This window comes from Gekko japonicus, unplaced genomic scaffold, assembly GCF_001447785.1.
Source record: "Gekko japonicus isolate JY-2015 unplaced genomic scaffold, Gekko_japonicus_V1.1 scaffold539, whole genome shotgun sequence".
Taxonomy (NCBI): Eukaryota; Metazoa; Chordata; class Lepidosauria; order Squamata; family Gekkonidae; genus Gekko; species Gekko japonicus.
In genome coordinates this window covers 6,362-30,906 of record NW_015168667.1, presented here as the reverse complement: position 1 = coordinate 30,906, position 24,545 = coordinate 6,362, and the positions used below count along the sequence as shown (strand labels likewise).

Below are 24,545 nucleotides of genomic sequence, written 5' to 3'. Positions count from 1 at the left end.
CCCCCCCCCCCCCACACACACACACAGCCTCTGCCTAGGGAGCAGCTGACATCATTCTCCTCTCCCAACTGAAAATTCCAACTGCCTTGCGTGGGGGGGGTGAGTTTGAGGTGTGGAATGGAGTGTAGTCCAATCAGCTTCCATATGTAAATGACCTTGGAACACTGGCCGGGACTGCACAAAGCAGCCAATGAACCCAGCCAGTGTCTTCCGAGTGGCAGTTTTTTCAGCCTAACACTAAAGGGGCCAATTTTAGAACTTTGGCACCCACTATTCTTTTATTATAAGGGAGAGATTGAAGTTCCTCCCTTCCCCAATCCCCACCCTCCTCAAGCTCCACACCCCCAAAAACCTTCAGGTTCCCCAGCTTGGAGTTGGCCACCATGATTCTTTCTTGGGAAAGAAGAGTATTCTACAGCACTAGGGCTGCCAGGTCCAATGATCACATTGGCAGGGGGATTGGATTCCGGCCGTGGGTGGGGACATCGCACGAAGTGCATACTTCACCTGGAACTGACGTAGACATGCCAGTGATGTTGGGGGTAATGCTCTGGCTTTGGGGCAAAACTCTATGGTAAAATCACCCTCAAACCATAGAGTTTTACCCCAAAATCAGAATGTCACCCCCCAACATCACCAACGTTACCGCCAGGTGATGTCAGTATGTCGTGCACGACATCACTGTTTTGGAGGGTGGGAGAATTTCCTCCTGCCGGCCAGCTGGCTGCCAGTGGGCAGGAGCCCACAAAAGCGGGGGATTCCCCACCCCCACCTGGGGAATGGTAACGCTATATGCCATTCCTCACTCTACTCTTCATAGAAATCGGTGGCAAAAATATCAATTTCATTTTTTTAAAAAAATTACTCCTCACTGGCTGCTCATGCAAGTGGAAAGCCACTCAAGTACATTTTCCTTTCCACTCACGCAGTGCTGGAGTCAAGCCTCTGGGTTTCATCACCTTACTTCAATAGCTTTCGGTGCCCCAGGGACTCCAATTGGCATGTGAAGCAGAGCTCCCCCACCCACAGTCATATCAACGGAGAAGGTAGCTATGCATGCACAGAACAGTGCAGAATTGCCCCTTGAACCAAACTGAATGCCAAACCCTAGGCAAAGGCAAAGCCTAGGAGTCCGTTGTACACACTGCTGCATAGACAAAGCTCTTCCCTGCAGCATTATCTAAAAAGTTCAAGCCATCCTGCTTTTACCAGCACAGCCCATGCAGGATAGTTATTGCTTTCTTTTTGATTATACAAAATAATTTATCAGACAAGGAACCTCAGGATCATAAGCTCATCCCTCAGGTTTAATTTGCCAATAACATTGTTGAAGGACTTGGAAGGTTTAAATCACTCAGGCCACGGATCCTGATGGATGAGCATAATAATACATCATTTTCATGTTTTAATCACCTGCCTCACTAGCTTCAGGCTTCCAGTCACTGTTTCAACACACTGCAGTTTGGCTCTGCATTCAAAACTCTCAACAAGAAAACTGCTGAAGTTCGAGCCAGCCGGGTAATGGTGCCTTTTGACTGGAAAGCTTTAGACTCAGATCTAGGGGTGGGTGGGGGACTGTCACTATTGAAGGAGAGAAGAAAAGGGTATTCTGCACTACACTATTGGCACTACATTTATTATTCCACATGAGAGAGAGCTGATGCCCGGTACATGCTCAGTTATCTAGTTATGTCCCATTTTTTATCCCCAAAAAGGCTTGCATTACTCTCCTCCATTTTATCCTCACAACGACCCTATGAGGTAGGTTAGGCTGAGTGCATGTGTCTGGCCCAAGAGTACCCAACAAACTTCCATAACAGAGTGGGGCCTCGAACCAGGGCCTCCCAGATCCTAGCCTGACATTCTATCTACTACGCCACACAGGTTTTCTGAATTTAAAATATGGTATCAAAACCAGGTTGCAGGGCTCAATGCCACTGATATCTGGCTTGAATTAAGCCTGGGATCTTGCCAGGACTCTTCAAGTTCACCCCAAGAAGACTGCATTCACAATTTCCTCGGGTGAACTATCTCATTATTAACACAGACAAAAAAAGGGCTCACCAAAAAAATGAACAAAGCCTCAAACCACAAAGGTATGGAAATTAAGAGGAAGAAGTGTGCCTCAGGGATCTGTCCTGGGCCCTGTGTTATTCAACATCTTTATAAATGACTTGGATGACGGAATAGAGGGGATACTCATTACATTTGCAGATGATACTAAATTGGGAAGGGTAGCAAACACAGTAAAAGACAGAATAGGGATGCCAGCCTCCAGGTGGGACCTGGGGATCCCCCAGAAATACTGCTAATCTCCAAGCTACAGAGATCTGTTCCCCGGGAGATAATGGATGCTTTGGAGGGTGGACTCTATGGCAATGTACCCCACTAAGGTCCCTGCCCTCCCCAGATTTCAGCCCCAAATCTCCAGGAGTTTACCCAACCTGCATCTGGCAACCCTACCCTTCCATCCCCCACCAGTGGCAGGGAGGGACCTGGCAACCGTAAAACAGAATCAAGATACAGGATGATCTTGACAGCCTGGAAAACCGGGCTAAAACTAACAAAATGAATTTAGAGATAAACTTAAAGTTCTGCATTTAGGTAGGGGGGGGGAATAAAATGCATAATTATAGGAAGGGGGAGACTTCAGAAAAGGTCTTCTACAAAGAGAAGAGACTCCTTTGCCCTAACAGTACTAGAACAATTCTGAGGGAGACTTGTGATTCGGAGGCAAGAAATCTAACAACAACAAAAAAGAAACTGCTTTACACAGACAACAGATACTGGAAGAGAGATTTGGCAAGGGTGACTGGGTTGTTAGGCTGTAACTCCTGGTCAAGCCAAACAGAAAGGGGTTGTGCTCTGAGGAGAACCTTGGGTCTGTGGTAAAGGGAATAAGATCTAGACACCTCAGGAGTAGGGTTGCCAACCCCCCCGGTTTGCCAGGGGTCCCTCGTTTTTTGGGGGGGTTCTACCCGCCGCCGGCGAGATGGCCGGCGGGGAAGCCCCGCCCCCAACACCCACAGCCACCCTTCTCTCTTGATAGAGAGGGGTGGCTGCCTTTAAGTGCATGGAATGGAACCCGTGTTTCCTCCCAAGCCCAATCTCCGCTTGAGATCAGGCTTGCAGGGAAATGCCAGCTTCGTGCACTTAAAAGGGAAACACGGCTCTTTGCTCTTAAAGGGGAAACGCCAGCTCCTGCACTTAAAAGGGAAATGCCGGCTCCTTTAAGTGCAGGGAACTGGCGTGTGTGGAGATCCGGTGCGGGGGCGGGTGGGGGGGGCGGCGGACGTTCCCAACATGATGTCATCAGGTCGGGGATGCCCCACCCCCTCCAGGAACACCCTCAAAGTCCCCCGCTGGGGGTGGAAGATGGACTTGGCTATAATTTTCTGAAGGGATAAACTAGATTTTCTAAGGGGAGAAATCTAGAAATTCTAAGAAAGAGCTATTCTCCAAGAAATGCTATTAAGATCCCATGATACACACACACACACACACACACACACACACAAAGAAAAGCACCTCTCACAGAGAAAAACTAGAAATCTCTGAAAAGAAGCTACAACAACACCTCTTGTATGCTTTAAGTTTTCAGTTCTGTACATATTATAAAGTTTTACCTCCGAATTTCTAAGCCTTGACTTCTCATATATATATGCGTATGTATAAAATTCCCTGCCTGTTAAATAAAATCTTTATTCTGTTTTGAAAGTTATTCTGCCTCAAGTGCCATTTTAAAAGGGTTTAAAAACAAGACAGCTCCTGTATTTCCCTCATGTTCCTGTGCTGGGTCAGAAGCCTTCACAAATATCTTCAACAGGGTGGGACAGTTTAGTCTTTTAAGACAAAGAAGAAATACATACTACTTGGGGGTGACTCAGTTGCTGACGGGAACTAAAATTTTGGTCAGAAAATCTGCCTGAGGATTGGGAAGTGACAGGGGTCTGTCATACTTGCACTGTGCAGGGGGGTTGGATTAGATGACCCTTGGAGTCCCTTCCAGCTCTATGTTTCTAAGATAGTTTATACCAATTAAACATTCTTTATGACTGGAGGGGAAACCTCCTCCCCTCCATTCTCTTAGTAAAGATTTTTTTATCATTTTCTGCCTACTACCATATTCTAATATAAAATGGCCTGTTTTTCTATTGATGATTCCCTGCTTGTGCACTAGAAGTCAATATATTTATTTTTATAGACATCGAGATCTTAGTAATATGAGTTCACAACCCATTTTGACCACAGGCAAGTCATTGACTCAACCTCCATCTCCTAGCTACAGGATTCTCAACAGTAGTGGTCTCTCTGTTTATGCACTTGCCCAAGCAGCGTAGAGGCATGGCTCAGCACTACAGCATCTGCTTTACATGCAGAAGGTCCCAGGTTCAATCTTTGGAATCTCCTGATGTTAGAATGTAAGAAGAGCCCCACTGGATCATACCACTGGTCAATCTAGTCCAGCATCCTGTCTCACCCAGTGGCCAACCAGTTAAAAGGACGAGGCAGCCAGCGATGTGAGGACCTCCACTTCATACTCTGGGCAGAGCAGACAACACTGACCTAGATATACCAAGAGTCTGACTTGGTATAAGGCAGCGTCATATGGTGACAGGAGCAGGCTTCCACATGCACAGGTCCTTAGCTGTTTGAAGAATTGTGTGAGCTGACAAGCACCCACTTTGGGTCTCTTGTGTAAGAAAGGTGGGATAAAAATGTCTTCGGCTGCGGTCACACGGAACAGTAACCAGTAGTGCTCCCGTGGCTATCCCGTGGCTTCCCGCCGAAGATGCAGAGTAAAAAACTAGTACTTACAAGGTACTGGTTTCCGGACACCACGGGGCAAGGGCGGGCGTATGATTGCGTTTCTGGTGGAATCCTGTGGCATCCGGCGCCCGCCAATGTTCCGTTGCAAACAAGGGGTTTTTTCCCCCCAAGTCTCCGCAGGATGCGCAAAAGCGCCCAACAGCGCATGCGCACAAACTTCAGTTAAAAAAACCACCCGTTTGCCATGGAAGCGGCGCCTAGTGATTGCTGGTGTGATCGCACCGTGCTGTTTCTTTGCCGCACTGCAGGATAGCCGTGTGATCGGCACCTCACTCCCTAACCATGGGACCTCAACAGGACGTGTGATCGGGTGACCGTGCATTATTTTGCTCCGGGGCAAACAGCCCCACTCCCCCCCCCCGCATTTTCCAGCCCGTGTTTCTGGGGCCTTCAATAAACAAACAGAGAGTACCATTAAGCTGTTTTGGGGGACGGGGGCTGCATGTAGCCTCCTTACCCTCCTCCTTTCCTGCTCAAAATCTGAACAATGCTCCATGTGTGCAGCCTTGGTTTGACACGCAAGGGAAAGGAGCTTTTTGTAGGCATGAGTCCACGGCTGAATTAATGTGAAGGTGGATGAGGAACAAAGGCCCTGATCCAAAAAAGTTACTGGCTTGGCTCTTACAGTGCTACAGCAGCACATTCTCCAACAGAAGGGCTTTTCTGCTTGCAAAGGAGAGGAGAACATTTTTTTCTGACTCCCTCTTCCTGCTGCAGACTCCCTATTTGCCCCTACATCAATCTGAAGGAGCATAATTTCAATAATTTCAGGAGCAAAGAAGGGGGGCAGGAGTGACCTTTTCCTATCACAACTCTACTTTGCACTGCTCAGAATCCCAACCATTGTATCTAAGGTTTTGATCCTATGTCTTTTTGATGGGGGGAGGGTTCTTTTGAATTCACTAATTACACATACACAGGATTGGGCAGTAAGTACCCTGGAAACCAAACGGACTTAATTTATTCCATTATGCTCATTTAGAATTGGTCACGTCTCATTTGAGTTGGATCAGGCCAAAGACTCTAAAGCACTTTCCAAACTGAAAAACATAAGCAGAGAATGATTCTTAACCCTCTCCTCTCTTATCTGCCACCATCTAGCCAATAACTTCAATAAGGTCAAATGATACAACATCAGATTTTCCCTAATCATGTCTGTAACTAAACCATTAGAAACTAGGGTTGCCAACTCTGACCCAGGAAATTCCTAGAGTTTGGGGAGTGGTACATATGGAGGGGGAAATCTGGAAAGGAATTGCACCTAGAATCAATGGTGGATACGAGTTTGTCCTCTGAAGCTGCCATTTTGTCTAAGGGAAACTGATCTCTGCAGTTTGGAGAGCAGTTGTAATTCTGGAAGAAATTATGGAGGCTGGCAACACTAATAGAAACATGCATAGTCTGCAAATGGATAATGATTTTCCCTGGAGGAATCTCCTCCCAAATACTCAGTTTAAATAATTTCATAAACATAACTGAAAGGAACAAAAGATAATGTAATAAATTCCCTCACATTTTGGAGTTGTGCACACATCTAAATGCATCATATGCAATACAACCCTGAACATATTTATTCCAAAATCAAACTGAGGTTAGAGAGTCTTCTTCCCTAATAACCATGCTTAAGGTTGCACCCTTTATGTGTTATTACTCAAAGATATTTTGTTTACAACTGAACAGGTGAATTATATTCAATTAAAATTGTTGTGTGTGAGATAATCTCCATCTTTTGTAATGATTTTCATACAATCTGCAGTCCAGGAGTTGGACAGGCATGTATGGAGTTACTTTACTGCCATACTAAACATCTGCATCTACATGAAAGGGTTGGGACAGACCTCTTTTACGTACTCTTCTGGATCAAAAGACATAACATTTTCTGCTGGCTCTCAAAGACGTCAAATATTTCATTTCTCCCAGATTTCTCCCACTTTCAAACAAAACTACATGAAAAAATGGTATGTGCTTTCAGTATTTAGAAATTGTCTGTCATTTCATTTTTTTTTTACCCCAAAAGGCAGATTAAACAACAACAAATACCTTTGTATGGGAAAAAACACAGCTGATGTATTTGTCATCTTGCTTGCAAAAAGTGATTCATAGCATATCTCCCCCTTAAAAATTTTAAATGTTCCCTTTCCAGGCCCTAGGGTGGAGGTAGGGAGAATTAAACAAACAAACAAACAAACAAGATATTGCCTGGGACCCACTGATCATTTATTATTAAAATATATTTTAATTTCCTTCCACGGCATTACCCCATGGGATTACCCCATACTGTTCTAATAATCTTGTACTGAGTTAATGCCATCAAGCAGGCACCATGAGCAAGCATAGCTTTGAGTCTAGTACTCTCTGATCCAGGACCAACACCAGAATCACCCTGTTGAATCAAGAATATGGCTTTGTAGCTTAATGCAGGCAAGGAGACAACACAAGGCAGTAATCTTAACTTCAGGTTTCCTTCTTTTGTCCCATACGGTTGCCATCCTCCAGGTAGGGCCTGGAGAGCTCCCAAAATTACAACTGATCTCTAGACTACAGAGACTGCTTCCTCTGGAGAAAACAGTTCTATGGTGTTATACCCCACTGAGGTCCCTCTCCTCCTCAGACCCTGCATTTCCTGGGCTCCACCCCCCAATTCTCCAGGAATTTCCCAACTCTGATCTACTAACCCTAAGTCCTGCTCTACTTTCTCCCCTATCTCCTTTTCCCACTCTGCTGTCTCTTTCAGGATACATGGGGCTACTCTGCCCAGCAACAGGCTATGGTAGGCTTGCCAGCTCCAGGTTGGAAATACCTGGAGATTTGAGGGCGGAGCCAGAGGAGGGTGGGGACTGGGGAGGGAATGGACTTCAGTGGGGTATAATGCCTTAGAGTCCACCTTCCAACGTGGTTATTTTCTCCAGGTGAACTGATCTCTGTTGCCTGGAGATAAATTGTAATCCCGGGAGATCTCCAGCCACCACCTAATGGAACTCACTTCTAAACTTCAACAATGAAACAGCTTGCAAATTAAAACACAACACATGGTCCATTTAGTTCAGCATGGCATTTCCCACAGTGGCCAACCCGATACACCTAAGAAATTCACAAGCAGGACAAAAATCATTCTCCCCGTTTTCCCTGCCAACTGGCTTTCAGCAACATTCTGAACACAAAAGTTTCACTTACACATTCTTGCTCAATAGTCATGGATAGACCTGTCCACCATGGATTTCTCTAATCCCCTCACGAAGCTATGTAAACTGCTGGCTGCAACTCGGTAGGAGCAAGATTTGTAAATTCACTATGCACTGTGTGAAGACCTGCTGTCTTTATCTAGTACTCCTCTCCATTACCCAAAGCTATGTAAACTGTTGGCTGCAACTCGGTAGGAGCAAAATTCATAAATTCACTATGCACTGTGTGAAGACTGTCTTTATCTAGTACTCCTCTCCATTACCTCCACAGAACTTTTGCATTTGAATAGCTTTGGATCATTACAGAGTCAGACCAGAGTAGCTCCTTGATTAGCTAAGGAGCTTTGGCCTGATTTTGCGATGTGTGAAAGTGCTTTTGCTCATTGGCCTCTAAGAACCAACAATCTAGAAGCCCACAAAATCCAGTCTTGAGCCTCAGTGAGCTTAGAGGTCACATAACGTCCAGACACTTGACAGGGAACTTAAGCTAATGTACCAACATGGCCTGGGTAAAGGATTAATATCTTGGAGTACCGACGGTTATTCCAGCGGTAGCATGTTTCAGCTTCAAACAGCATCAGTTTAAAGAAAAAAGAACTGAAGCAGGGAAGAAATCCCGTGTTAGTTATTTCCTTTGTCAGTCGGCAGTAGCCTTATTGATTCCTATGAAGTGACAGGCATTGTCATAGACAAACTGAATGACAGTACTCAACAGACAATAGGGAGGCAGTCTTTGAGACTGCTTCAGCAAAGCAGTCTTAGAATAGCGGGAGTTAGGAGCACTCTTTAGACACGTTTAGAAGAATGGGAGGGGGGAGAACTTCATTGCTGGAAAACTTAATACCGTACTAAAGTGGCATGAAAAACAACACACGTCCTCATCATAAGGACCCTCAGTAGTCTCGCCAGTTCACTTTGAATCGGGAGACAAACTCAGAGGCACTTCCAAATTAAGAAGATTCATATTTTTGATTTCTCAAAATTAAAATGCTTGACCATCCCCTCTCCCTTTTAAAATTTATTTTGTTGAACTAAAGGGAAAAAAACCCCTCAAAATTAAAAATGTAAGGTATGATTCTGACAACGCTAAACAATTGTTAGGATCTTTTTGCCTCACCTTGGCTCATTCATAATTTTAACATTTGGTTATTTTTCTGAATTGTCCCTTGTTGTATATATTTATATAAGGAGGATCTGGTAAAATATCAATACTTCAGAAAATCCAGACCTGGATTTTATATATTTGTTATTGCTAATTAAAGGCCTGTAAAGTTTTGATGGGCAGTGGAAAGATTCCTTTCCCGTGACCTTGAAATTGTCTTCAGACAAGGACAGTCCTCCCGCCCAGCCTGGGTGTTCTGTCTTGCACCAGCCAGTGTCTGGACTGATGAGAAAATTTTGCTGTTACTGCAGTGCTGCCACAATAATGACAATTTTACTGTCCTCTATATGGCAACAAAATGTTATAATAGGAAAACACAGAAGGTGAAGTTGGGGATACAACTGGGGTGTGAAATAAACTGGTTAACCCTATAATAATCAAACCTCTACCTATCTGCCTAGTTCAGTTCTGGATTCTGTTCCTTGGTTACACCAAAATATAACAGAACATGGGATAGAATGTTGTGAATGGTCAATTTCTGGTCCCCCCACTCCCCACACCCCATTCTAAAATCCCAGCCTAATGGCGTTATTTTGTCTTACTAGAAATCTTTGCTGTTAGATTAAAATGTTAGCATATTTTGTAATCTGCTCACTGATTGCCTGATATTATACTGTAATCCTCTTACTGACTGACTGTTTTTATCATACTTGTAATCAGCCTTGGCTCCCAGTGAGACAGACCGACTATAAATCAAAATAATAAACCTATTATTTAGTTAGTGAGAAAAAATGTTTTGCTGCCTCTCCAGGAACCTGCCCAAGGCTGCTTACTAAATTTTAAAAAACCAAACTCAGGTGAGCCTCAAGGGCCAAGGCATTCCACAAGTGAAGAGCCACCACTGAACAAGCCCTGTCTCTGGTTGCCACCCACCTTACCTCCAAAGGCAAGGGCAGAGAGAGCAGGGCTTGTGAGGCAGATCTTAACTGATGGGCTGGACAAGATGGGAAGAAGCAATCATTCAAGTACCCCGGCCTCAAGCCATTTAGGGCTTTAAAGGTAAAAAGCTTCACTTTGAATTGTGCTCAGAAACAAATAAAAATAAGGTTTTATTCAGACTGGTACAGCTTGGTTACTCACCGAGCTGAATGAATGTATTGTGACCTGTCAGATGATTGACAGAAACCTGTTTGGGGTTTTGTAGTTTCAAGGAGCAGCCTAAAAGAGGTCCAGTGAACCCCAGCTGGGTTGCTACAAATGGCTAATGGATTGGATGCGGCCTGACAAATTCCGTGTTACATAGACCTGGGCTAAGTGTATTCAGATTCAGTACTAGTAGTGATAGAAAGGGGCTTGCATTTTCTCAAGCAGTTTATTAGTTTAAGTACGGAGATGAAATCAGACTGAAGGGATCAAAATATTCAACTATGTGCTTAAATTCTAAGAATATGTAAGCCAACTCCAAAGCTTACTTAAACCCAAGAACTTGGATGTAAGCGGATTTGTTCCAAATTCAACATGAAGGGCTCTTAAACCAAGTTGACCTGACTGAGTTAACTGGAGAATGGATCAGACTGATGATTTGGTCTACTTTGATGTTATATGCCTACTCAAAGATAAGCATCACCCAAAACAGCTTCAATGGACAAGCAGTTCTCGGTGAGGCAAGACGAGGAAGGCTTTGTATGTTAGGATTATAAATTATGCCATGGCTCTTGCAAGTTAGCTAGCACAGGGAAGCGGTTAGAGCAGGGGTGTCGAACTCATTGTTATGAGGGCCAGATCTGACATAAATGAGACCTTGTTGGGCTCGGCCATATGTGTCATGAAATGTAATGCCAGGTAGCGGAGATATAAATTTTATAAAGGATACAAACACAAAGGTTTTTTTTTTACTTAAAATCATGCTTAAAACATTAGCACTCTTGCAATATTTTATTTAACAGTGTCTGATAACTGACACCTCTTGCTCTGAATTATTGCATCAAAATGTCTGTGCTGTTGCAATCTTGAGTATGATGTTCAAGTATGTATCTTTAAGCTGCAAACCTATGACACAGCAGCAGCAGAACTGGAAGAAGACGCAGAAGACAGCCAGTTCCACTGCGGGCCTTATAGAAACCTTCCGGGGGACTGATCTGGCCCCTGGGCCAAATGTTTGACACCCCTGGGTTAGAGTATCAGACCAGGTTCTGGGAGATCCAAGTTCAAATTCCCACTCTCCCAGGGGTGACCTTGGCCAGTTACTCCATCTCAGCCTAACCTACCTCACAGGATTGTCATTGTGAGGATAAAACAGAGGAAGGGATCATTTGTTACAACACATCAGTTGTAAATGCTTTGAGTCCCCATTTGGGAGAAAAGCAAGGTATTGATATAAAAACAAAAATATACATGTTCGTCCCATGACAAAGACAAGGGCATACTGAAAATTTTTAAAAGGACAGTGTACTCATGGCTGCCTATATGCAGGGATGACACCTTCACCCATTACGGTTTTTGATACAGACTTACAGGACACCCATAAAGGAAAATCTCAGCATAGGCTCGTACAGGGCTCCAGAAACAAAGTAATAAGCATTTGCTTCCACCAAAGGAGCTGTCCTGGAACTGGAAAATAGCTACCAAGGCCCTGCTGTAACTCAGAAAGCGAAAATGACGATGAGCCACTTCAAACAGCACAACTGAACACAAGATCTTTCACCTCTCTGATCCTAAAAACACCCACAGTGCCATCCTAAGGAGAGTTCCATTCTTCTCAGGCCACCGAAATCAATGGGCTTAGAAGGGCAATATTCCGCTTAGGATCATCCTGTTACTTAAGGAGAAGTCCTCTCAATACATTGCAGCAGACCATTTCCAAGCCCAGCTTCTCACTCAATCCGGCTTGAGGACAGCTACTCAGTTCCTTTCTGGTGCATTACAGCCATCACAACTCACTTGAAAAACCAAGCATCCTGATACATGGGCACCTACAGGAAACTCACAGCATTCTGCAGTGGAGGGAAGGGCTTGACCACTCTAAATCTACAGCAGCTCAGTTCCTCACCGCATGCCGTTTCCAGACTGCCGAAGGTTCTGGAGAACGGAAAGGATCCTACATATCCTTATTAGTAAGTTCACTGCCATCAGCCACTAAGTGCAACCAAACTGAATGGAGAGATGTCTGGATTTGGGAACTATTCTAGTATGAGGAAGCTGATCAGATGCTGGTAGGCAGTCCTGCCACATTGAAAAGAGTTCACCCCCTTGAAAGAATACACTAGGCCTGGTCTGCACATGCAGGGGAACAAGGTGGTAGAATTGTCTGCACCACTTCAGAGTTTCAGGGGGTGGATTCTGGACGTGAACTCTCCTCCACAGAGAAGACCATACTTGGGAAAAAAGAAAAAGAAAAAACCCTTCCACAGCAGTGAGTGTTCTATACCAGCTCTTTTCTACTTGCAAGCAGGTTTTTTTCTTTCAAAGACAGGGGACTATACAAAAAAGCGACCCCTCCCCTCTGCAGTCTGAATTGGTACTGCCCATTCTACCATTCCCTTCAATTTGCATTCTGCTGCATTTATACCTTCGTACATATGACTCACGCTGATAAGTGATTGATCCATGTCGTACTTATAAAGTGACGGTCCAGGAAACCTACGAACCAGTCCATGCCCCATTAAACTCCGTAGGATGAATGCCTCAACAAGAGAATTGGCATTAGGGTTGGGAAATTCCGGGAGATTTGGGAGTAGAGCCAGGGGAGGGTGGGGTTTGGGGACCTCAGCAGGGTACAATGCCATAGACTCCACCCTCCAAAGCAGCCATTTTCTCCAGGGAAACTAGTTTCTGTCATCTAGAGATCAGTTGGGATTCCGGGAGCTCTCCAGGCCCCACTTGGAGACTGGCAACCCTAACCGGTATCAAAGCAGTGATCTTCACCCTTTCCACGCTTGAGACCCACCTTTAACACCCAGACGGCAGCATGAGACCTACTGAACTGCAACCATATGGCAAAAAGCTAAGTGACATGAGAGTCACATGACAGCAAGAAGGGAGCCAGAATCAAGACCTTGCCTAACTGGTGTCAGGGCCTGGACTGTGGACACTACCCTGAGAGAACCTGGGACAGGAAGCACAAGCTGAGCATTAGGAGGTGTACCACACTGAAGAACCAGCTCATGGGCTGAAAGATGCAGCAGGAGGAATCCTCCACCAATGAAAGACCTCTTCTTAGCACCCTGCTGCATCTTTCAGTGGGGCATTCACAGAAAACAGGAGGTGTAGCATCCTTGTTCTCTATGCACCTACACTAGCAGCAGGTTCTTCCTTAATGCCAAACGACAGCTCAGGACCCAGCAGGTGGAGATCTGCCACCCTCCTAAGAGTTCTGACTCACAGGCCACTGGTTTTAAACAAAGAGTGTCCACTTTTCACTTTCCCTGATGATTTTTTCATCAAACCAAAAAATATGGGATGAAAAAAATTAGACAGTCAACACCCCAGGGCTCCCTGTGTCCACAGCATTGTCACATTAAAGGGAGTCAAGCATTGAAATAACATGCAAACTTTGTGTCCACAGCATTGTCACATTCAAGGGAGTCAAGCCTTGCAATAACCTGCAACCTATTGTTCCTGTAAGGTTCTTCTAATGCTTCTTAATACCAGCAGGAATCCAAAGAATTGGATAGGTAAAGTATGCGGATAAAGGAATATCCATTTCTGCCTTTTTGCCATCTGCTGCTTTAGGTTGTACACAGTTTTTTGTAAGTAAGTTTAAGAAATCAACTATTTGTATATGCAGGAGTCTGATCACTGTGAAATGGGGCAGTCTGATATTCGTACCACTGAAATACAAGTGACTCTGTTGGGCTTCTTACCCATACCAGATTAACACTGAACAAAACAGACTGAGGACTGGAAATGCAAACAATATCCACTTACATCTTTGGGGATCTATTTCCAGCTGCATAAACTTACCCCAGACCGAGCTGGTGATCGATTTGATTTTCAAGCCAACTCAGCGGCAATCTATTTACAGCTTTGTCAAAGTGGAACTATAAATAATGAACAGCTAATGTCTGGCATATACTCACCTCCCTCTGCTTCTTTGCAGTATGGGGTTGTGCAGGAATGGAAGAAAACAGCTCAGCCCAGCGCTTTGCTGTCTCACACACAGTAGTCCAAAGAGCCAAGGATCCCCTCGAGCGGAGCAGGCCAATGAAATCACAGGGCTGCCCTGATCTGCACTGCACAGAGGCGTTCAACCACATTCTCTAGAAAAGCCCAGGTGGAAATTCCACTTGCAGCCCACCCACTCTTAGGTGCATTTTGGTCAGAAACAAGTCCCACATTCCATTCAATGGGATATTTCTTTGCAAGCATTTGATCACCCGGGGTGCAGCAGGAAAGAGTTCTCCCACTTGAAAGGAATGTATTTACTTGGTCTTTCTTTTCTTTTTTTTTGAAAGACTGCCTCAGGCCTCCGGGAAACCACCAGCTCTGGATCCTTCCCCACCCCACCCAAAACGGCAGCGCTGAGGTGTTTCAGTGGCAACCAGCACAGAGAATGTGGCAGAAACAAAACATTAAGTATTTAACACCTTGAACTGTGATCGCTTTCCACAAGAGAGGAGGCATCAAAGACTTCCAAGATATTTAAAAATAGCCCTGTTGCTATGAAATTAACTTCTGCTTAAGGCAAGTCTCCGCACTTCATTTTAAAATAAAATAAAAAGGAGGGTGGTATCCGCAGAAGATATCCTTCCTCTCCTCATCACCCACAGGCTTACTCCACTCACTGGGATACATTGCTCCCCCCCCTTGCCAAACATCAACTCCTAACTCCTATTTCATTTCTCTGCCCAGTGGGGACTGCTTGACTATGGGATTTAGCATGTTATGGCCGAGTCTAATCGGCAGTGAATAATCCCCAGTTAGAAGTGGAACCTTCTTTGCAGACTCAAGTGCATCGAGGGCGCTTTCCAGCCCCAAGAAGCATTAGGACCCAGGCATTCAATGACAGATTGCCAAATCCAAAGTAAAACCCTTCCTTCCCCTCCCCCTTTGCCTCATAATCTGAGGTGAGAGGACACCCACTCCTCGCTCTGTTGCTCTCACCCTGTTTAAAACAAATTAAAATGACCCGTGAGATTGTCCCAAAGGGGGGAGGAAAAAAATGTGAAAGTTTTAAGCTTTTAAAAAAGGTGTGTTAAAGAGCAACTGCATTTGAATCCTATGTGGAGAAACTCCCACCGTGCTTGGCAGAGGTTACTTATGAGTAAACATGCCTGGGGTCAAGCCATAATCAAATATCTTTTTTTTAAGGGGGAATTTCTGGGCCTTTTATATTTTACTACTTTAGATTTGTATCCCACCTAGCCGGAACAAACTGGCTCAAGGCGGTGTACATGACAAGATAGATAAAACAATAAATAAGTTTGTACATGACAAGATAGATAAAACAATAAGTACATTAAAATTTACACAATTTTGGCCTGATGGGCAGTGCAATCCTATGCAGAGTTACTCCAGCCTAAATGTACCGATGTCAGCTGATTGCAGGGCCGGCCACGCTGAGTTCGGTGGGTCAAGAAGACCAATGTTCCCTCTAAGCTGTGGAGTCTTGTGAGCAAAAATTCTACTTTGTGAGCTCCTGGCATTAAAGTTGTGAGCAAGCAATGTGGCTACTGCATAAATTAGTTTGCTCTGGAGCCATCCTTCCTGAGCTAGGACAAAAATGTGTGAGCTGGAGGCTAAAAAACTGTGAGCTAGCTCACACTAACTCAGCTTAGAGGAAACACTGGTCAAGACTCCGCATAGGACCGCCCTGATCCTGGGCAGAGCTTTCCTGAACCAAACCGGGTGCCCCATTAAATCCCCCACCCACACCTTTCTGCTCCTGCGAAGTCCGCCGGCCCCCTCCCCTTGCGGGATTTGCTACCAGCCGCACCAAATCTCCAGAGCAACTGAAATCTAACCCCAACCCACCCCCGCGGGGAAGCAAAACACAAGACCCGCCGCCCTCCTCACGGATGAAAGCCACGAACGTTCAAAAGGGAGAGGGGGAGAAAATCGCTTTGATATTTTATTAAGCACGCCGGGAAGTCGGGCCAACAACAGCGGCTGCCGGGAGAGGCTCGGGTCCAGAGGCCTGGCTCCTCCCCTCCGCTCCACGACCGCGCCCCCCACCCCCGCCTCGGCTCTTAGGACGATGATTAGCTGGAGGCGAACCAAACACTGGCCAATGGGAAGGGGAGGAACAATGCTGGTTTCGTTTGGAATGTTGCCATGGTTTCCCCAAGGGGGAAATGAGCGGCGGGGAGGGGGGGGAGAGGGAGCAGCCCGCCACGTGGGGCGGCGAGTCCGGGAGGAGGGCTGCTGCTTGTGCACGCCGGCCGGCCGGGCCAGAGCTGGTCTCTCGCCCTCCTCCTCCTCCCCTTTCTCGTCGGGCTCAGCTTTTTAAAAAAAAAATTAGTAGTAGTACTAGTATTTTATTGTAGTGCTGACTCCTTGTCATCCACGAGGGCCAGCTCTTGGATCACCCTCAGTTTGCTGCTGGCGTCGATCCTGCGCTTCTCCCTGATTAGGTCCTCCAGGCTCTGGAAGCGCACCGTGTGCACCTTGTCGTCTGCCAGGTGGATCTTGAGATAGTATTGCTGCTGGGGCTGAGAGCCCGAGGCCGGCTGGAGCTCGCCGCCGGCTTTGAACTCCCTCTTGCCGAAGCGGCACCAAGCGGCGAAGCTCTCCGAGTTCGTCCAGCAGATCTCGGGGCTCTTTAAGCCCAGGTGGCCGCAGGCGTTCTGCACCACCAGCTCCGCCACCAGGGGGCGGTAGCGGTACCAGCTACTCACCACCCGGCCCACGTTGCCCCCCGCCGCCGCCTCGTACAAGCTGTCCTGGCGAATCTGGCCCTGGTGCAGGTGGATGATCTGGCCGCTGCCCACATAGACTGCCCAGTGAGGGGGCGGCGGCGGATGGTCCGAGGGCCCCAGGTAGAAAAGCTCCAGCAGGTCTCCCGGCTTGCACAAGGCCGGCAGGGCCGAGACCGGGTAGACGCTCAGGTCCCCCGCCTGGGGGTCGCCGCTGACTTTGGAGAAGATGCATTCCTGGCCGCGGAAGGCGGAGAACTGGGGCTCGCTGAGCACCAGCTGCGGCGGGTGGTGGTGGTGGTGGTGGTGATGGGTGGGAGTCTCGGGGGCCGGGCTGCCGGAGCCCTTCACGCCGTACTTGTCCGCCGGCCCTCGCTCGTCCAGATCCTCCTCCTCATCCGAGAAGAAGTACGCAACCCCGACGCGCAGCTCGTCCTTCTCGATCCCCGAGGGGTCCCCGGTCGGCAGCTCGCTGTAATTCAGGTGGGTGATGCGATCCAGTTGATTTCCCATCAATGACAGGGCGAGGCGAGAGCAGGGATCGCCGGATCTGAGAGCGGAGGGAAGGCAAAGGGAGGGGATTAGAGCCCGTGGAAGGATTCGCACACATGCACACACACAAACAACACCCGCGTCGCCAAACGAAACGAGGCGCACCCGAGAGGAATGAGGGGCGTGTGTGTGTGTGTCTGTGGGGGGGGGGGTGGCGGCTTCTCCGCGCCCCATCTTGGCCAAAGGAGCGGCGTCTCTTCCACGGATCCGTCCCACTTGCCCCCAACGCACCCCGCTCCCCCCCCCCCGATCTCGCTGCGGGTCCTCGGGCAGGGGCTGTTCCCTGGCAGCCAGATGTTGCAGCTCCGCCGCTGGGCTGCACCGCTCCCGGAGTCCCGCTCCGGCGAGGGCTTTCCCCGGAGACTGGCTGGGGTAGGGGGGGCAGAGCTGCTCTGGGGTCACCACCAGACCCGACCTCCCCGCGGAGCGCCGGCAGGGAGGCAGAGAGACCCGGAGAGTTTCTTTCCTTTGTTACCAGCTGTCGCTGCCTTCCGCCCACCCCACCCCCCTTCCCCACACCGGGGGAAGAGAGAGAGAGGGAGGGAGAGCCCCACAGCTGGAGGCAAGAAGGGAAAGGTCCGCGGACGATGGCTGCTCCTTGCCCGGACTCCCCCTGACCCGAGGCAACATGCCCACCCCAGCCGAGGCTGCCCGGGAGGTGACCTTCCTGGGAAGCGAACAGATCGCCACGCCGGGTGTGCGCGGGGGAAGAGAATCATCCCCCGATCCCCTTTTGCGTACCCGGAATCGCCCAGATCCTGACGAAGCCCCCGAACTCCTCTAAAGTCGCCTGGCCGCCATGGGGGCTGCGGAGGGGCGCAGTCCGGTCCTCCGCGGCGACCGCAGCTGCAGCAGCCACCGCCGTCTAAGCGCGGGCGCTGCCGGCTCCGTCTGGCACGCGCGCCGCATCCACCTCCACCTGGCGCTCCTCCACCTGGACGGTCCCGCTCGGCTCTGAGCTCCCCTCGCTCGCCCCGGCGAGGCTTCAAGTAGCAGCCGCTCGGGCTTGGGAAAGCCCCGCCCTTGGACGAGCTCATTGGCTGCCCGGCTCTGCGCCTGGCGAGCCGCTGCCGGCCTCCGGGGTGTCAAACATCGCCACAAGGGTGGGATTCCAGGCCGTCGGCCCGCCTCGCGCAGGAGCCCGGCCGAGGGTCGGCTGGCTGGCTGGCTGGCTGCGCCCTCGTGGGCCGGCTAGGAACCAGCAGTCGCCGAGGCGGGAAGCCCCTGCTCCGCTCCAGCCGCCTTCCCCGCCAGACGCTCCGCCCAGGGAGGCAGAGAGTGCCGGAGCTCTGCAGGTCGCCGTCTTTCGCGTCGCGCGTTGCTGCTGTGATCCTTATGCCGTTTAGTGCACCCTCTGCCGCCTCCGGCTTTGTTGACCTGACAGACAGGCAGCTTCATAAGAGACCCGAACAGCCAGATGTACTAACGTGAATGGCGAGAATGTCCACTGGGAACAATGGGAGATGCTGGAATGCCTGTTGGATGTAAGCAGCGCCCGGAATGCCCGATTGACTTGCATGGGCGTTATGGCGCACAAAAGTTGCAACGAAAATGTGGAAAGGGTTTAGAGAAACCTGCCCCCCCCCCCGGGACTGGAATAACAGTCCCCCAAAGAGGAATGGCAGACTCTGGGGTTAAAAACAGTGCCCTGCAATGGCAATCACAAACCTTGGCGTGGAATGAAATACTTTTTTTGTATTTTGTGTTTGCTGTCTAGTCTCAGCCGCCTCATGGCAACCTTGTAGGGTTTTCAAGGCAAGAGAGGTTCAGAAGTGGTTTGCCATTGCCCACCTCTGCCTAGGGCCCCTGCTATCCTTTGGTGCTTAGGTTCAGGGCTGAAATATGTTACGTTTCAATTAAGATTTGTGGAGGTTATGTAATTATCCCCAAATCAGCTCTGCCTCAGTAGTTATCCTGCTGGTCAGCTGTTCAGCTTCCCTCCAGAGTCCTGTCAACCATCTCATTCTGCCCTGTTGACAAATCTTGCCCACTCCCCCATCCCTTTTCTTCCCAAGAGCCCCACAGTGTCCTTCCTTCCTACCCTCTATTTCCCTCACCTGTGTCACATCTTGTCTGAGCTCCCTGAGCACTTTTGCCCACTCAGTTGACCACTGACCCACAGTACCCACCCCACAGTCTCTCTGTGGAAAATCCCATGACATATTCTTAGGGATGTATATTTTCTTATATGAAGATTTTAATATCTGGATCTCTTTAAAGCATCTCAGGCCACTGACCCCTTTTGGCAAGTACTCTGAGTGTCTCTGGCTCTCTAGTGTCTCAGGCACAGGTGAACAGTAGTTCTGTGCTTTCTGCCTTCCCTTTGACAGGGGTCCCCAACCTTTTTGAGCCTGTGGGCACATTTGGAATTCTGACTGGGATTGGTGGGCACAGTCACAAAATGGCTGCTGCAGAAGGTGGAGCCAGCCACAAAATGTCAAGGAGTCAGGTTATTTTTAAGTGAACATATGCAGGGGTCGTTTCATAGAAAAAGAGCTAGGGGAACTCATTAGCACAACTCATTAGCATATGCTACACCCCCTGACATCACTGGAAGTGTGTCATAAGGCCACACAACCCGCCCCCAACGGTCCCGGCCGCCGCCGACCTTGCAGCTCCACTGCCGAGCCCCATGAGGGGCCCGGCAGTGGACCTGCAATGCTGGCGGGAGTGCAAGGAAGCCCCGCAAAGGCCCTCCCTGGCCCCAGGCAGGCAGGGGTGGGGAGAGGCAGGGAGGAAGCAACTTACCCTCCCTCTTCTCCTGCCTCCTCCTGGCTGAATGAGGGCTGGAAGCAGGGGGCGGGGCTTCGTCATGTGCCCCGCCCGCAGTACCTCACCCGGGGAACTGCGATCCCCCGCGATCCCCCCCGAAATGACCTCTGAACATATATATTTTCTCTCACACCCATAGCTTATCCTCAGTCACACTGTGAAGATCCTTGTGCTGTGTTAGTAGCTGCTGCCAACAGAAAGCTTTGTAAAAGTCTGCACAACCAATCAGATCACCATTGGCCAATGAGAAGGCCTGGTGGGCAAAAGTTCCATTTGGTTCCGTCCACTTTCTACGAGCATTTGGCAGGCACCAGAAGAGGTGTCTGTGGGTCCCTTGGCATCCATGTAGGCAGTCAAGGTTGTGTGCATGTAACCTCTTTCTGCATGGGCTCCACGGGACTAATTCAGGAACAAAGCTTGCAAGACAAAAATGATTTAAAATAAAGAAAATTATTCTAACTCAGTTTTTTCACTATAAAAAGCAATGTAACAAAACATTGTGGCAAGCACATAAATAAAGCAGTGAACAGGAAATGCAGGAGATCATCTCTCTTAGTTCAATTAAACATTGGTTCTTGCTTGCAACACTGTGGTGAGTTAAGTCCTACTCAAGTCTAGTAAGGTGCAGAACTCTTCTCATCCTCTTTGAAAATGCTTCAACCAGACTGTAATCTGCAGTTTGAAAAATATCACCCTGTCATTCCAGTTGCAGAACATTTGTTCTAATCTCAGAGCATCATTCCTCTTGGGGCTGTCATTTCAGTCACAGAACACTGATTCCAGTCCCAGGGGCTGTCATTCCAGGCCTAGAATACTTCTGCTGTGACCAGGGACCATCATTCCACTATGGAGTCTGTCATTCCAGGTTCAGGAATGACACATCCTTTCCACATTTTCATTGCACCTTTTATGTGCTGTATTGTATTTCAGTGGGCTCCATGTAAATCAGTTGGCATTCCTAGTTCCTGTTATATCCAATGGGCATTCTAGCATCTCCCATTGTTCCCAATCGACATTCTTTTCATTGATTTTAGTACATCCCCAGGCACCCATTTATTAGATGCAGATGAATCTGGCTTGCAGTTCTCTGGCTGCTACCACCCATGGTTGGGGAGGGGCCATGGTAGAGCATCTGCTTGGCATGCAAAAGGTCCTAGGTTCATTCCCCAGTATCTCCAGTTAAAAGGACGAGACAGTAGGTGATGTGAAAGACCTCTGCCTGAAGAGCTTCTGCCAGTCTGAGTAGACAATACCAACTTTGATGAACTGATTATCTGATTCAGTATAAAGTGGTGTCATGTGTGTTCATGTGGTTAAAGATGGACTGGAGGGGTACTGTCTCTGGAGCCTTCCATGGTGGCTCAGGAAGAGGTGTATGTCCCCCACACCTTTGGTTCAAAGGTGCAGAGGTTCTGCCACTGTGCTTGGGGAGGGTCATTGGCTTTTCATGCAGGAAGGCCCAGGTTCAGTCTCCGGCATTTCCATTTAAAATGACTGGATAGAACAAAATTTGAGGTCAGTAGACCAGCAAAATTTTCCAGGTTGCAAAGTCTCATGAGTCAAAACTCACAAGAATCAGGTATTGAGTGATATAAAAGGTCCTGGTGACCTACTGCCCAGTGGAGTCGACAATACGAAACTTGATAGACCAGTGGTGTGACTTGGTATAAGGCAGCTTCATATGTTCATGAACACACATGAACCCATGACACTGTCTTACACTGACTGAATCAGGCCCTTGGTACATCAAAGTCATTATTGTCTATTCAGACTGGCTGGCCAGGGTCTTGGGCAGAGGTCTTTCATATCACCTACTGCCAGATCCTTTAACTGGAGATGCCAGGGATTGGACCTTGGACCTTCTGCATGCCTAGTAGATACTCTACCACTGAGCCATGGCCCCTCCCTCTGTAGGCAGCAGGAAATCTGGTTGGATCCAATCCTTGGATTCACTGACCTCAATGGGATCTCAGTGCAACAATTCCCTTGTTAGTTTGCCATGCTGCTGGAGCCATCCTTCCTGAGCTAAGACAAAAATGTGTGAGGCAGAGGCTAAAAAACTGTGAGCTAACTCACCTTAACTCAGCTTAGAGGGAGCACTGACTGCAGGTCTGAGAGACCTAAGTTCGAATATGCACTTGACTATGAAGCTTGCAGGTTGGCCTTTGGCCACTTATACTGTCTCTGCTTAACCTATGTCACCAGGGTGGTTCTGAGGATCAAATGGAGGGGGGGGGGGAAGACCACATAGGTTGCCCTGAGCTGTTTGGAGGAAGAGCAGGGTAAAAAACAACAACATACGTAAATACATGCAATCATCACTTAGTCTGGACTCAGAGTCTCCACTGTTATGTCAGTGAGATGATTACTAGGTTGGTGGCTTGCAGTTTGCCTGTCCCCGCAGTCCTCAGACTGCTTCCTGGGTCACATCTACACTGAAATGGATTCTGGTCTCCTAGCCAGGCAAATGGTTTGAGGATCAGAGCTTAAGCAGTGTCTCGTTTTTTAATTAGTTCCGTGTGTCAGTTGCTTTTTCTTGTGGTATCGGTGGATAGAATGCCTTTGTGTACGGCTGGCATCTCATCAGATGCTTGCTTCGTTTAGATTACTCTTTAATTAACTTTAGAACCAGCAGCATCAGTTCATCCTCAGCGTCCTGAGGATGCACGCAGCTACCAAAGAAACAGACTGCTTTTCAGTATCAGTGTGGTTCAAGTCACACACGTATCAGCTCCTGAGACAAATGGGCTGCTTACTTGCTAAATTAGTCTTGAGTTTGTGAGACCCCTCTTCTCATCCCACAGAGTGCATGTTTACTTGGCATTTTGAAGCGAGTAGCATTTCCATGATATGGGCACTCTGAGTTGCTAATTAAAAAAAAGAAAAACAACACTCTTGTAACACTGGAAATGAATGTCTGATCACAGTAACAGGACTCATTCCTCTTGCTCGTTATCTGTTTATTCAACATAGACAGCAAATCAGAAATGGGAAGGAAGATAAACAATAAAACCACGTGATTCACTTGACCGGTTGCTATCCAATCATTACCAAATCCAAGGCACCTTTACTGGGAAGGAAGTGCCATTGAAATGGACGGAGGACTCCAACATGGGCTAGGTGCCCTGGTTCACTTCAAATAAAGGTAGGATTTCTGATGCTCACTAACAGCACAATCCTACACTGGGTTATTCAGTATCCTATTCAGGTCTATTTAGTGGGGCTTGCTCCTAGGAAAGTGGGATGGTGCTGCTAAATTGTAGAAATCGGTCTTTGTAGCACTTCTTAATATATGCATGTTCATTAAAAAAAAAAAGTATACCAGGCTAAGATTTCATACAGTGATGATCAAAACATATAATTTTTTTGAAGATCAGGGATGGAGGAAAACCCCTCAGATTCTATGGGAGCGGAAAAAGGATGCCAGAGCTTAACTGACTGTGAAACAGGAATAAGGAAACCCTGACCATGTACTGAGTTCTGTTCCTCCTCCTAATAGCACTTAATAACCCAGCAACATCTGAGTCCAAGTCAGAGTATGCTTCCAGGTATGCAAGCCCTGACACTTTCCTGCTTGGAAGTTAATAACTGAAGTGATATATCAGGTCAATGTGGGACTGTCTCCACACCCACAAAACATGAAGCAAGCCAAGACGAATTGGATTGCCATGGATGTAGGTAGGCAATTAGGCACACACACACACACACCCTAGTTCCTCTCTGGTTCTTTTGATTCTTGCTGTCTTTCAATCATATTGTGGTTTTACATATATGGCATTCTGATTTTTTATGACAGTTCAGTGTTGTCATATGATTTTGCTACTTGGTTTTTAATATTTGTATTGTAAGCTGAGGAATCTAGGTAGTAGTTTAGTGATGTTTATTGTACTCTCATGCCAAGGATGCCATTTAGGAAGGACCAAAGGCATCATTTCTCCCTTTTTTGGACATTGACTATTTGTGTGTGATACAGGCATGAAGAAGAAGAGGAGGAGGAGATTGGATTTATACCCCGCCCTTCACTCGGAGTCCCAGTTTACAAACTCATTTCCCTTCCCCTCCCCACAACAGACACCCTGTAAGGTAGGTGGGGCTGAGAGAGCTCTGACAGAAACTGCTCTTTCAAGAACAGCTCTGACAAAACTATGGCTTGCTCAAGGTCATCCAGCAGCTGCAAGTGGAGGAGTGGGGAATCAGACCTGTTTATCCCAGATTAGAGTCCACACACTTAACCACTACACCAAACTGAGCCCC

At 47.7% G+C, this 24,545-nt stretch overlaps 1 protein-coding gene across 1 annotated transcript; it reads right to left on the bottom strand.

The window, feature by feature from the left end:
* Window positions 1-16,165: 16,165 nt before the first annotated feature.
* On the bottom strand, window positions 16,166-18,476 carry FAM84A (family with sequence similarity 84 member A). The gene is made up of 2 exons (XM_015415310.1): window positions 18,261-18,476; window positions 16,166-17,517 (listed from the first exon to the last, which is right to left on the bottom strand). Exon 2 carries the CDS (start codon window positions 17,478-17,480, stop codon window positions 16,590-16,592), a length of 891 nt encoding a protein of 296 aa, XP_015270796.1. The 5' UTR covers window positions 17,481-17,517; window positions 18,261-18,476; the 3' UTR covers window positions 16,166-16,589.
* Window positions 18,477-24,545: the final 6,069 nt, after the last annotated feature.